A 12411-nucleotide genomic window follows, 5' to 3' on the forward strand; every position below is an offset into this window, starting at 1 on the left:
CTTGGCTGCTGAAAAGAAACCAAGGTCTTGGAAAAGGTTCTCAGTTTTTGTTGTGCCTCAGTTCACTTATCTTAAAAAAGGAGCATCATGGTAAAAGTAAATTAATGATTGAGTCAGAAAGACGTTACTATTTAGTCATGAAAGTGATATTTTCTAGGAGCAGATATTGCCATATTTTATCAAGCTTCAAGGGTAAGGTAAGGAAGATATTTAGTTTAGGTATTGGAGGGCTTTAACTTTATTCTGAGTAAGTGGAAACCATTCTGGAACATTCTTTGCTTTATTTTCTCTCTGCTGTTTTTCCATGGGAAAAGACTGGAGGGCAGAGTTTAGAGGACAAAGAGAAAGTGAAAAAAGAAACCTATTCTAAAATTCTCCCTTCAGCAGGCAAGAACTTCATAATAGTGCTCTGAGAGTCATATTTATTATTAAGTTTCAATTGTATAAAGAATGAAGCAGAAATATAAAGAGATGCCTGTCTTAGTAATATGCACAGCAGATACTTGGTGGGACCAGAACTGAGACTCCAAGTCACTGAATCCTTCATGGGTCCCTCATGTCACATAACTGGTGATCAGTGTTCAGGAGCTTGGTGGTCTAGAAGCTAGGACAGTGCCTCAGGAATCCACAAACCGAGACAGAACTTTGCTGTGAATTTTGGATATGTTATAAGCCAAGCTTTGTGCTGCATGCTCATCGCCACTGATTAATTGAAAGAAAATGCCCTGTTTATCCCCCTGTACTATGTCATACAGGTCCCCAAAGTACAGCCATCTTAAATTGCTGCTGGAACTGGAAATTGGAATTTATTCTATAAAATTTATTTGCAGGCAGACTTCAGGAATGGAAAGGAGTATTTCATGAATATTAAATAGAAAGGAATTAGCAGCTATTATGCTATTTCCACAGAGGGCAGGATGAGACAAGATGATTTTAAGTGTGGTAGAGAAGAATTAGACTAAAGTGTACATAGTTTTATAAACAATCAGGGCTGCAGAAAAGTTGGACCACCCAGGCACTGAACCCACTTCCACATATTACTACAGCTTTCCTTCCCTGCAGCTCTCACCAGCTCTCAGGTCTCCAGGTAAAAGAACTCAAGGGTCTTTACATATATTCATTTTTCCCTTTATAAACACATTCCAACGAGGATCAAATCAGAGCAGATACAATGGGACAAAAGCAGGATCTTCTAGCTCTGCTCTTCCATTGAGAAGGACTGGGTCACTCTTAGAAGCCTTCTGGAAAAGGCCAACTCTGTAAAGGATGCAGATAGGGGGACTCTACTCTCCTGAACCCTGGTACTCATCTCTGTGTTTGGAACAGAGATAGGATAGTGGAAAAAGGGATTTTCAGGGGCCTTTTCAACCTTCCCAGTACTCTGTGACCTTGTTGGTGGTGTCTGGGCTGTATTCGGCTGTGTGGCTTTTTGTTTGTTTACTATTCACTAAATATGAGCAAGCCGTCTGTGTTTTTCCTTCACGGCTGCAATTTTTATTGCACTTGTCCTGGCAGGATTGTTATTTACTAAAGTCTTCCCAGACTAGAGGTCTTGGATCTGAGGGGACTTTTTGTTGTACTTCTGTTAATTTTTTGTTTTTTGTTTTGTCTTGCTCTCCTGGAGTGACCTCAGGTAGCTCCGTGTGAACACATGAGGAAATGCCCATTCCTTTCCATAGCCTTAAAATTGAGAGATGGAACATGGCCCATCACAGTATGATTCTAAACAGGAAAAAAATGAAATATAAATGAACATGACTCATTAAGTTTTAAAATCCCAGGTAACAAGGCAAATACAGTCACCACAGAAATTGTTTTTTAAAAAATAATTGCCCAGTTATAGGGGTAGGACAGGAATAAAGACACAGACCTACTAGAGAACGGACTTGAGGATATGGGGAGGGGGAAGGGTAAGCTGTGACAAAGCGAGAGGGAGGCATGGAAATATATACACTACCAAATGTAAGGTAGACAGCTAGTGGGAAGCAGCCGCGTAGCACAGGGAGATCAGCTCGGTGCTTTGTGACCACCTGGAGGGGTGGGATAGGGAGGATGGGAGGGAAGGAGACGCAAGAAGGAAGAGATATGGGAACATATGTATATGTATAACTGATTCACTTTGTTATAAAGCAGAAACTAACACACCGTTGTAAAGCAATTATACCCCAATAAAGATTTAAACAAACAAAAAAATAATAATTGCCCAGTTAGATAGACAACGGAGGTAATGAAATCATGACGTACCTAATCCACTTTGCTCTGATTCAGATGGATGATTTCTTCAAAGAGGACATCTTGCTCCTCTATCAGTTCTTTGCCCAGAGCTGTATAAATGGATAGAAGTGAGAATATTTTGTAAGGAAGAGTTGAAATTTTAGTTAATTTAGCTTTTGATCCGGTAAAACATATAGCATCTCGATGATTACATTCAGAACGACTGTGTGAACCACAGCTTAACCCCCAGTAAACTCTGAACTCTAGCCTGCTTGTAAGACATAGTTTCTTCCTTATTCTAGACAGCATAAAGCAAACTTTACCATAAACCACATATCATAGACATTTTAATCTGTAGTGGTCTTGAGAGATGAGGTTGTTCAACTCCCTCTTTTTACAAACAAGGGAACTGGACCCTGGAACATTAAACGTCTTCCTCAAAGTCATCTAGATGGGTCATTAGGATGAAGCCAGTGTCATCCGGCTTATTCCTGGAGGGTTCTCCTTTCCCATGCTATTCAGTATTTCTTACTGGTAGCTGAAGTCTCCCTCTTTTGCAGGACTAGTTTAAGGTACAAAGTGAGTTTATTACTGCTCGTAGAAAAGAACCTTATTAAAGCACATAGATATCTGTAATAACATTCATGAGACTTTGGGTATTTATTTGGCTCCTTAAATCTGGGAATAATCAGGCCAGCCTCATTATCTGTGTAACTCCCTATAGTAGCCTCAGGATATGTGTGTGTTTAGTGCAGTCATTGGGAATTTAGGGGCTAAGGTGAGGGGCTGCAGGAAGACCCAGTCCTCATGTGGGACAATCTGAATGCACAGTTTTGGGACTTCATGGACCAGTATGTGTCCTGTCTATAAGGTTTCCCTCAGATCCACGTGATGTGGAAATGATGCCTTTTCCCAAAGGGCTACCACCAAGTGCAGGACCCTTTCTCTCTCTACTTCTTTCAGAAAAATTCTAAGGGAGTTGAAAACTTCTGGTAAAGAAGCTACTCAAATTAAGACCTTGGTAATTCAATTTGGAACCTTTGGAAATAAAAGGAATTTGTTAAGACTAGATTTTTCTTATTCTTTGAATGACTTTAAATTTTTCTACAGTGGATATAAATTATAAGAATAGCTAATATTTTGTACCCAGGTGACAGGACCAGTATTATCTCAGTTTTACAGATGATGAAACTGACGCATAGGAACTGGTCCAAGGCAAACACTTAGTAAACTTAGGTCTGCTGATAAATCTAACCATTTGCCAAACTGCTTCCTACCCCCTTCATCTCATATGTTTTAGGTTTGATATACCTTTGGCCTTCTGAAGAATAACTTTTTGACCTGATGTGAAATATAAACAAATCTTCACCAGTTTTCCCTGTCTTTTCCAATCCTTATTCCAAAACTTTGTTCATTACATTTACTTTTCTTTTCAAATAGCCTAGAAAAAGAGTTGACTAATCTGTGTTTCTTTTCCTGTTTTCTTCCTGCATTAGATTTTCATGATAAACCTGAAGCGTAGAAAGGACAGGCGGGACCGGATGTTACGTACCCTGTACGAGCAGGAGATTGAAGTCAAGATTGTCGAGGCTGTCGATGGAAAGTGAGTTGGGGTTTTTCCTCGAGCCCTTGCAGATGTGGTTGGAGTGGGGATGCACCCTCGCTGACAGAGGTTTAGTCTTGGTGGGAGGAATCTGCACTCATTGCAAGATAGACACGTCTTCACAGTGCAGCCTACTTTGGGAAAACTTTATGACTCATAGTAGCTTATATATGTCAATTTCACTGAGTAGAGCAGAAATCCACTCACCATCCAGTGCTCTCTGGTCTTCATTATGCTGAAGGTTTGCACTGGTTGTGATTTTCCACTGTCTCTGGGGGTTCTTCCAGTGGTTGTGGTGGTTTCCAGCCCTGTAGTGCATTGGAAGGAATGCGATCAGAGTTGCATTCAGAGCCTGATTTAGAGCAAAGCGTCTAACCTTGGGTGACCTGAAGAAAGTAAATGGAAAAAATGCCTAACAGTCTGTGTCTCCTGTTGCATGAGATGCTTGCCACAGTCTGCCTGGGCTGATCACTTTTCCCAGGAACATGTTAGGAAAGTCACATAGGGTACCCAGTTAGATTCCTTCAAGGGTTTTTGTTATTGATGTTGTTGTTCTGTTTTGCTTTGCTTTGCTTTTTTATTTGACACTGTTATTTCAAGGCATAGATATTTGCAAAACCTGCAATTCCGTGTTATGTGAATTTGGAATATGAATGGCTCTAAGGAGTATGACTAGAAGCTGTTGTGGAAGTTTTTATGACTCCTTTAGAGAATCTCATCAGTGTTTCTCAAAGTGTGGCCTGGACACCCATGTCAGAGTCCCTAGGGGCTGGTTAAGAGGGCCAGCTTCCTGAGTCCCAGAGCCGCTGAATTATGATCTGTAGGGAATCTGCATTTAAGAAGTCTCAAGGTGATTCTTTGGTAAGGTTGCCACATAAAATACAGGATACCCAGTTAACTTTGTCTCAAACATTGTATGGTCTTATTTATACTAAAAAATTACTGTTTATCCAAAATATAAATTTGACTGGACATTCTGTGTTTTACTTGCTAAATCTGGCAACCCTATTCTTGGATGCACTAGAGTTTGGGAACCACTGTTTCAAATACCTCTAATAGCCCCAATCTCCTTCATAGGCCACACGGACCAAGGAAAACGAGTTGAATTGTGAGAGTTTTTTATATACTCTGGATACAAGCCTCTTGTCAGATATATAATTTGCAAATATTTTCTCCCATTTTATGTCATCTTTTCACTTTCATGATGGTGTCCATTGAAACACAAAAGTTTTTAATTTGATGAAGTCCAGTTTATATTTTTGTTGTTGCTTGTGCTTTTGGTGTCATATCTAAGAATCCATTGCCAAATCCAAAGCCACAAAGACTTGGTTCTGTGTTTTCTTCTAAGAGTTTTATAGTCTTATCTTTTATATGTATCTCTTACACATTAGATCTTTGATACATTTTGAGTTAGTTTTTTATATGGTGTAAGGAAGGGGTCCAATTCATTCTTCTGTACATGGTTATCTAGTCCCTGCACCATTTGTTAAAAGACTATTCTTTTCCTTTACTGAATTGTCTTGGCAACCTTGTCAAAAAATAATTAACTCTAAATGTAAGGGTTTATTGCTGGATTCTCAATTCTGTTCCACTGATGTGTACACCGGTCCCTATGCCTCACAGTAGCTTCTTATGTAAGGAAGTATGAGTCCTTCAACTTTGTTATTGTTTTTCAAGATTGTTTAGGCTATTTTAGGTCCCTTGGATTTCCATATGAATTTTAGCATTAGCTTGTCATTTTCCACACAAAAAAAGACAGTTTGGATTTTAATAGGAATTGCATTGAAGCTGTAGATCAATTGAGGGGAGAATTTCTATCTCAACAGTATGAAGTCTTCTGATTCATGATCGTGGGATATCTTTCCATTTATTTAGAGCTTTAATTCTTTGATGTTTTGTAGTTTTTAGCATGCAAGTCTTGCATTAATTTTGTTAAATTTATTCTTAAGTATTTTACTCTTTTTGATGCTATGGTAAGTGGAATTGTTTCCTTAATTTCATTTTTAGATTGCAAATTGCTAAGTGCATAGAAATACAGTTGATTTTTGTATACTGATCTTATATCCTACAACCTTGCTGAACTCATTTATTAGTTCTAATAGTGTGTGTGTGTGTGTGTGTGTGTGTGTGTGTGTGTGTGTGTATGGTCAGGCCATTCAAGATGGCTCTTCTCTTGCTCTTTGTACGTCTGCTTTACCAGTCTCTGCTTCACTCACATGACTATCCAATCCCCTTAATTATAGGGCTTAATCAGTAACTGCCTGCATGTTTGCCCCTGCCCCAGCTGCTGGTTTCCCTGGTAACTGATGAGAAAGCGTGATGTTAATTCCCCCTATAAATGGTAAACTCCTCCCTGGAGTAGCGGAGATTTCTGCGGTGTCCTACCTGTTGTCTGCCATACACAGTGGAGTGACGTTCCAGGACTGTTGGCTTCAGACTTGTAAGATCCCCCTGTCCGGTAAACCACTGATGTCTCTGTGGCTGTGTCTGGGCTCTTTCTTCAGTCTCGAGGCTGAATAATTATAAAGCTTGCAGACCTATGGGGTGCAGTTCAACGATTGTCGAGCTAGCCGGGAGGCTGAGGAAACTCCTGTGAGCACCAAAGTGTTGGGAAATAAGGACAGGTAATGAAAAGTTGTGGGGGTAATCCTGAGGTGGCTGTCCACTAGCACATGGGGCCCTGTGGCTGCTGTCCTTGATGAATGGGGGCTGTCAAGAGAGGCTGGATGGTCAAATTGGGACCCCAAGAGTGATGGAGGAGAGGAAGAGGATTGGGACGAGGTCAGAGGTCCCTTGTCCCACAGGATACAGATGGAGAGCAGCTCCTTTCCCCAGACTGGAGGCAACTGACCGCCATGAGAGATGTCTTTCTCTTCCGTTATATTGATGATGTCCTGTTAACCTCAGAGTCTCTGACCAGTTTAGAAACATCAGCCCCATGCTCATGGCTCATCTGACTGCACAGGGATGGCTAGTGAAAACAAACGCTTTGTTTAGTCTGCAACATGTTACAGCAGGTGGAAGACATTACAAAAGGCCTACTGGAGTCCTGGAGCAACACAAAAAACCACTCTGCAGGATCTAGAACAGCCGTGCACGACATACCGGAACCCCACAGACATCGATGGAGACCAAGGAACCCACTTTACTGGCCATGAAGTTGAGAAATGGGCTGATAAAAGTGACATACACTGGCATTTCCACCTGCCCTACAACCCCACTGCTGCCAGGCTAATCGAAAGGATAAATGGACGATTTAAACAACAGCTGAGATGGGAAACTTGCCCTCTCAAGTTTCCAGGAGGCTAATTCAAGCCCTACAAACTAAAACTGAACATCCCAGGAGCTATCATCCCAGTGCCTACGCCATGTTAACCCTGAGGCAACTAGTCAACACCATCCAAGTTCAGCTGTTGACCACCAACGGACCATTGCCAACTATCGGTCAGGACAATAACTCACTTTTGCCCTTCCACAGGATCTACCCTCAGAGAAACACATTATAAAATGGCCCTGGGACTGGCAGATAAGTCCCCGGTGGTTTGGATTTGCCGCCCTGTGGGCAATAGGATTGGAAAGATTTCACCTAGCTTCTACCCGGCCCCACCTGAGACTACTAAGGTAATTAAGCAGGACGCCCTACTGGAAAAAGGCACCATTATATTCTTGTGCTCTGTTGTTTTACCGTCTGTAATTCAGCAGCAGCTGGGCTGTGGGGACTGAAGGTGGACAGGCTGTATGGTACAGCAGGCCAGGCAAAAAACCACAGGCGGGGGTATGATCTCAGAATGCTGTTACTGCTTATAATTTGCTTAATGGTCATAATCTCCCCTGTATTGTGCCTGTTGAAACATCACATTCCATCCCTAGCCTCAGTGGAGGGAATCTGTTTGAGGACTGGGCAAAAACAGTGGCCTTACTGCAAACTGAGTCGGATTACTGGGTCTGCAGTAAGATGCCAGAGAAAGCTGACCTCGTTAATGTGACCACGTTGGGGACGACTGCAGACTCTCACCTTCCTGTCCTGCGAGCCAAGCCCCTGGCTTACTCTTGGTACTCCTTAGCTGCTATTGTTTGTGTTGCATTTGTGGCGCTTGTTTGCAGTGCACCTCTGCATACCTGAGCCCAGGGATATCTCAGAAGAGGGGCAGACCAAGACTGTAAGGGTCGTGCAGGGTACTTAGGGGGTGGAGTGTATGGTCAGGACCCTCCAGGTGGCTGTTCTCTTGCTCTATGTATATTCTCTGCTTGACCAGTGCCGGCTTCATTCACATGACTATCCAATTATCTTAATTATAGGGCTTAATCAGGAACTTGCCCCCTGCCCCAGCCACTGGTTTCCCTGGTAACTGATGAGCCCACCTGACGTCAATTCTCCCTATAAATGGTAGCCTCTTTCTTCTCCTAGGTAGCAAAGATTGCTGCTGTGTCTTGTCTGTTGTCTGCCATACATGGTGGAGTGTTGCTCCAGGACCTTTCGTTTCAACTTGTAAGATCCCCTGGCCAATAAACAATTGGTGTTGCTGTCTCTGTCTCTGGGCTCTTCCCTCTTTCTTGAGACCAGGCAAGTACGAGGCTTGAAGGCCTTCAAGGTGCAGCCCAACAGTGTGTGTATTCCTTTGGATTTTCTCTATACAAGGCTATGTCATCTGCAAATGTAGATAGTGTTACTTCCTCTTTTCCAACCTGAATATCGTTTTAGTTTGTTTACCTAATTAAGTTACCCTGGCTAGATCCTCCAGTACAATGTTGGATAGAAGTGGTAAGAGTGGACAGCCTTGACTTGTTCCTGATATTAGGGAGAAGCATTCAGTCTTTCACCATTAAATACAATCTTAGCTGTGGAGTTTTCACAGATGGCCTTGATTGGATTGTGTGTTTTTTATCATGGAAGGGTGTTGGTATCTTAGTTTGGGCAGCTGTAACAAGTTACCATAGACCAGGTGGCTCAGATAACATTTATTTCTCGAAATTCCAGAGGCGGGGAAGTCCCAGAGAAGGGTGCCAGCATGGCTGGATTACAGTGAGAGACCCCTTCCTGGTCTGTAGGTGGCTATCCTCTTGTGCCTTCATACAGCAAAGAGAGGAGAGAAAGCAAGCTCTTCTTATAAGGGCACTAATCTCATTTATGAGCATTGCACCCTCATGACCTAAGTCCCCACCTCCTAATAACATCAACATGTGAACTTGGGGGGAATATAAACATTTAATCCATATACAGTTGGATTTTTGTCAAGTTTTATGTCTATTGAGATGATCATGTGATTTTTGTCTGTTAATAATTAACAAACATCACATGACTTTTTTTCACATGTTAAATGAACCTTGCAATTCTGGGATAAATCCCACTTGTCAGGATGTATAATGCCTCTTATGTGATGCTGGATTCTGTTTACTTGTATTTTCTTAAGGATTTTTCTATTTATAGTAATAAGGGATATTGGTCTGTAGTCTTCTTGTGATGGCTTTTTCTGGTTTGGGTATCAAGATAATACTTCATAGAATGAGTTGGGTGGTGCTCCCTCTTCTATTTTTGGTAAGAGTTTGTGTTAATTCTTTAAATGTTTGGCAGAATTCTTTAGTGAAGCTCTCTGGTTCTGGACTGTATTGTGGGACTTTTTCTTTTTTCTTTTTTTTTTTTTTTACTAATTCAACCTCTTTACTTTGTTATAGGTATATTCAGAATTTCTATTTCTTGAGTCAGTTTGTATCTTTCTAGCAATGTGTCCATTTTATTCAGGCTATCTAATTTGTTGGTGTATAATTGTTCATAGTATTTTCTTATCCTCTTTACTTCCATAAGGTCAGTAGGGATTGCCCCCTCTTTCTTTCTTCATTTTAATAATTTGAGTTTACTCTCTTTTTTTTTTTTTGGCTAAAGGATTATCAATTTTGTTCTTTCCAAAGAACCAACTTTTGGTTTAATTTTTTCTCTATTTTTCTGTTCTCTATTTCATTTATTTCCACTTTAGTCTTTGTTTCCTTCCTTTTGCTTGCTTTGGGTTTACTTTGCTCTTTTTCTATTTTCTTAAAATGGAAAAGCAGATTATTTGAGTTTTTTTTTTTAATCATAGGCATTTGTAGCTGTAACTAGCCCTCTAAGTACTGCATTAGGTGCATCCTGTAAGCCTTGGTATACTATGTTTTCATTTTGATTTGTCTCAAAATATTTTCTCATTTCCTTTGTGGTTTCTTTAACTCATTGGCTGTTAAGGAGTGTGTTGTTTAATTTCACATATTTGAATTTTCCAAGTTCCTATCAATTTTTAATTTCATCATGATTGTGGAACATATTTTATATGATTTCAGTCATCATTTTAAGTGTACTGAGGCTTTATGGTCTGTATAGTCTTTATGGTCTAACATATGGTCTTAGAGAATGTTACACGTACAGTTGAAGAATGTGTATTTTGCTGCTTCTGGGTAGAGTGTTCTGTAAATGTTAGGTCTAATTGGTTTTGTTTCCTGGCTAGTTCTATACATTACTGAAAATGGGGTATTAAAGTCTCCCACTATTTTTGACTTTTCTGTTTCTCCTTTTAGTTATGTCAGTTTGTTTCATGTTTTTGGTCTATTGTAAGATGCATATGTATTTATAATTATGTCTTCCTGATAGATTGACTCTTACCATTATAAAATATTCTCCTTTGGTAATTTTGTCTAAATTTTTTTGTCAGATATTACAGCAGTATAGCTCCTCCAGCTCTCTTGTGGTTGCTGTTTACATGGTATATCTTTCTCTATCCTTTTACTTTAGACCTATTTGCCTTTGAATCTAAAGTCTGTCTCTTGTAGATAGCACATAGTTGGATGTCTTTCTAAAAACTCATTCTGCTAAGCTCTGTCTTTGATTACAGGGTTTAATCCATTCACATTTAATGTGATTACTGATAAGGTAGGACTTACACCTGCTGTTTTCTATTTGTTTTCGATACATCTTATGTCTTATTTGTTCCTCTATGCCTCCATTCTTATGAGGCATAAGAATGTCCATTCTTTTATGTTTAAAAGATATTTTCTACTTTAACATTTTAATTCCTTTGTTTCTTTTCCTATATATATTTTTAGTTATTTTCTCAGTGATTGCCCTGAGGATTACAATTAACATCTTAATTTATAGCAATCTAGTTCATATTAATACCAACTTCCTAGAAGAAAACAGGGGGGAATAAACTCCTTGACACCGGCTTAGGTGATGATTTTTTGGATTTGACACCAAAAGCAAAGGTGACAACAACAAAAAATTAAACAAGTAGGACTGTATCAAACTAAAAAGCTTCTGCACAGCAGAGGAAACCATCAAAATAAAGAGGCAGGCTACCAAATGGGAGAAAATATTTGCAAGTCATATATCTGATAAGGGTTTAACTTTCAAACTATATAAAGAACACGTACAACTCAACAGCAAAAAAAAAAAAATCTGATTTAAAACTGGGAAGAGGATCTGAATAGAGATTTTTCCAAAGAACACATACAGATGACCAACAGGTATTGATACATGAAAAGTTGAGCAACATCACTTATCATCAGAGAAATGCAAATCAAAACCACGAGATCTCCCCTCCCACTTATTGGACTGTCTGTTATCAAATAGACAAGAAATAACAAGTATTGGGAAGGATGTGGAGAAAAGGGAACCCTTGTTCACTGTTGGGAATAAATTGGTGCAGCCACTGTGGAAAACAGATGTTCTTCAAAAAAAAATAAACTACCATGTGATCCAGCAATTCCACTTCTGGGTATTTATCCAAAGGAAATTTAAAAACTAACTCAAAGATATATGCACCCCCGTGTTCATTTCAGCAATATTTATAATAGCCAAGACATGGAAGTAACATAGTGTTTGACAGTAGATGAATGGATAAAGAAAATATGTGTGTATATATACAATGGAATATTATTTGGCCATGAAAAAGAAGGAAGTCATGCCATTTGTGACATCATGGATGGACCTTGAGGGCATTATGCTAAGTGAAATAAGTCAGAGAAATACAAATATGATATCACTTATATGTGGAATCTAAAAGCACACAAAACAAAACTTGTAGAGAACAGATTCATTGCCACAGGTGGGATTGGGAGGTGGATGAAATAGGTGAAAGGGTAAAATGTATAAACTTTTTTATAAAGTAAGTCATGAGATATAATATACAGTGTGGTGACTACAGTTAATAATACTGTGTGGCATACTTGAAAGTTGCTAAGGATAAATCTTAAGCTCTCATCACAAGAAAAATTTGTAGCTATATAGTGATGAATGCTAACTATACTTATCATGGGATCATTTCACAAAATATACAAAATATTGAATCCTTATGTTGTACACCTGAAACTAATGTTATACGTCAACTATACTTCAGTAAAAAAATACCAACTTAACTTCAATACTATATAAAAACTTAGCTACTATATAGCTTCATTCCTTCCCCCCTCCTTTGTTCTATTGTTACACAAATTATTTCTTTATACATAATGTTCTTTATACATTATTTGCTCTTATTGCTTTATGCAGCTATAATTTAAATCAGATAAGGGGAAAAGTTATAAACAGAAGAACACTTACATCATTTGTATTTATTGATACCTATGCAGTT

The 12411-nt window shown here is 39.4% G+C and overlaps 1 protein-coding gene across 1 annotated transcript in view; it reads left to right on the forward strand.

Annotated features, from left to right (window-relative positions):
• COLGALT2 (collagen beta(1-O)galactosyltransferase 2) overlaps window positions 1–12411 on the forward strand; it is a 120518-nt gene that overhangs the window by 92174 nt on the left and 15933 nt on the right. Inside the window, exon 8 of the mRNA XM_024732471.1 lies at window positions 3711–3817. Coding sequence (XP_024588239.1) covers window positions 3711–3817 — 107 coding nt within the window. The remainder of the gene's footprint in view (window positions 1–3710; window positions 3818–12411) is intronic.

The sequence above is a fragment of the Neophocaena asiaeorientalis genome, unplaced genomic scaffold, assembly GCF_003031525.2.
Source record: "Neophocaena asiaeorientalis asiaeorientalis breed wild unplaced genomic scaffold, Neophocaena_asiaeorientalis_V1.1 scaffold119, whole genome shotgun sequence".
NCBI lineage: Eukaryota > Metazoa > Chordata > Mammalia > Artiodactyla > Phocoenidae > Neophocaena > Neophocaena asiaeorientalis.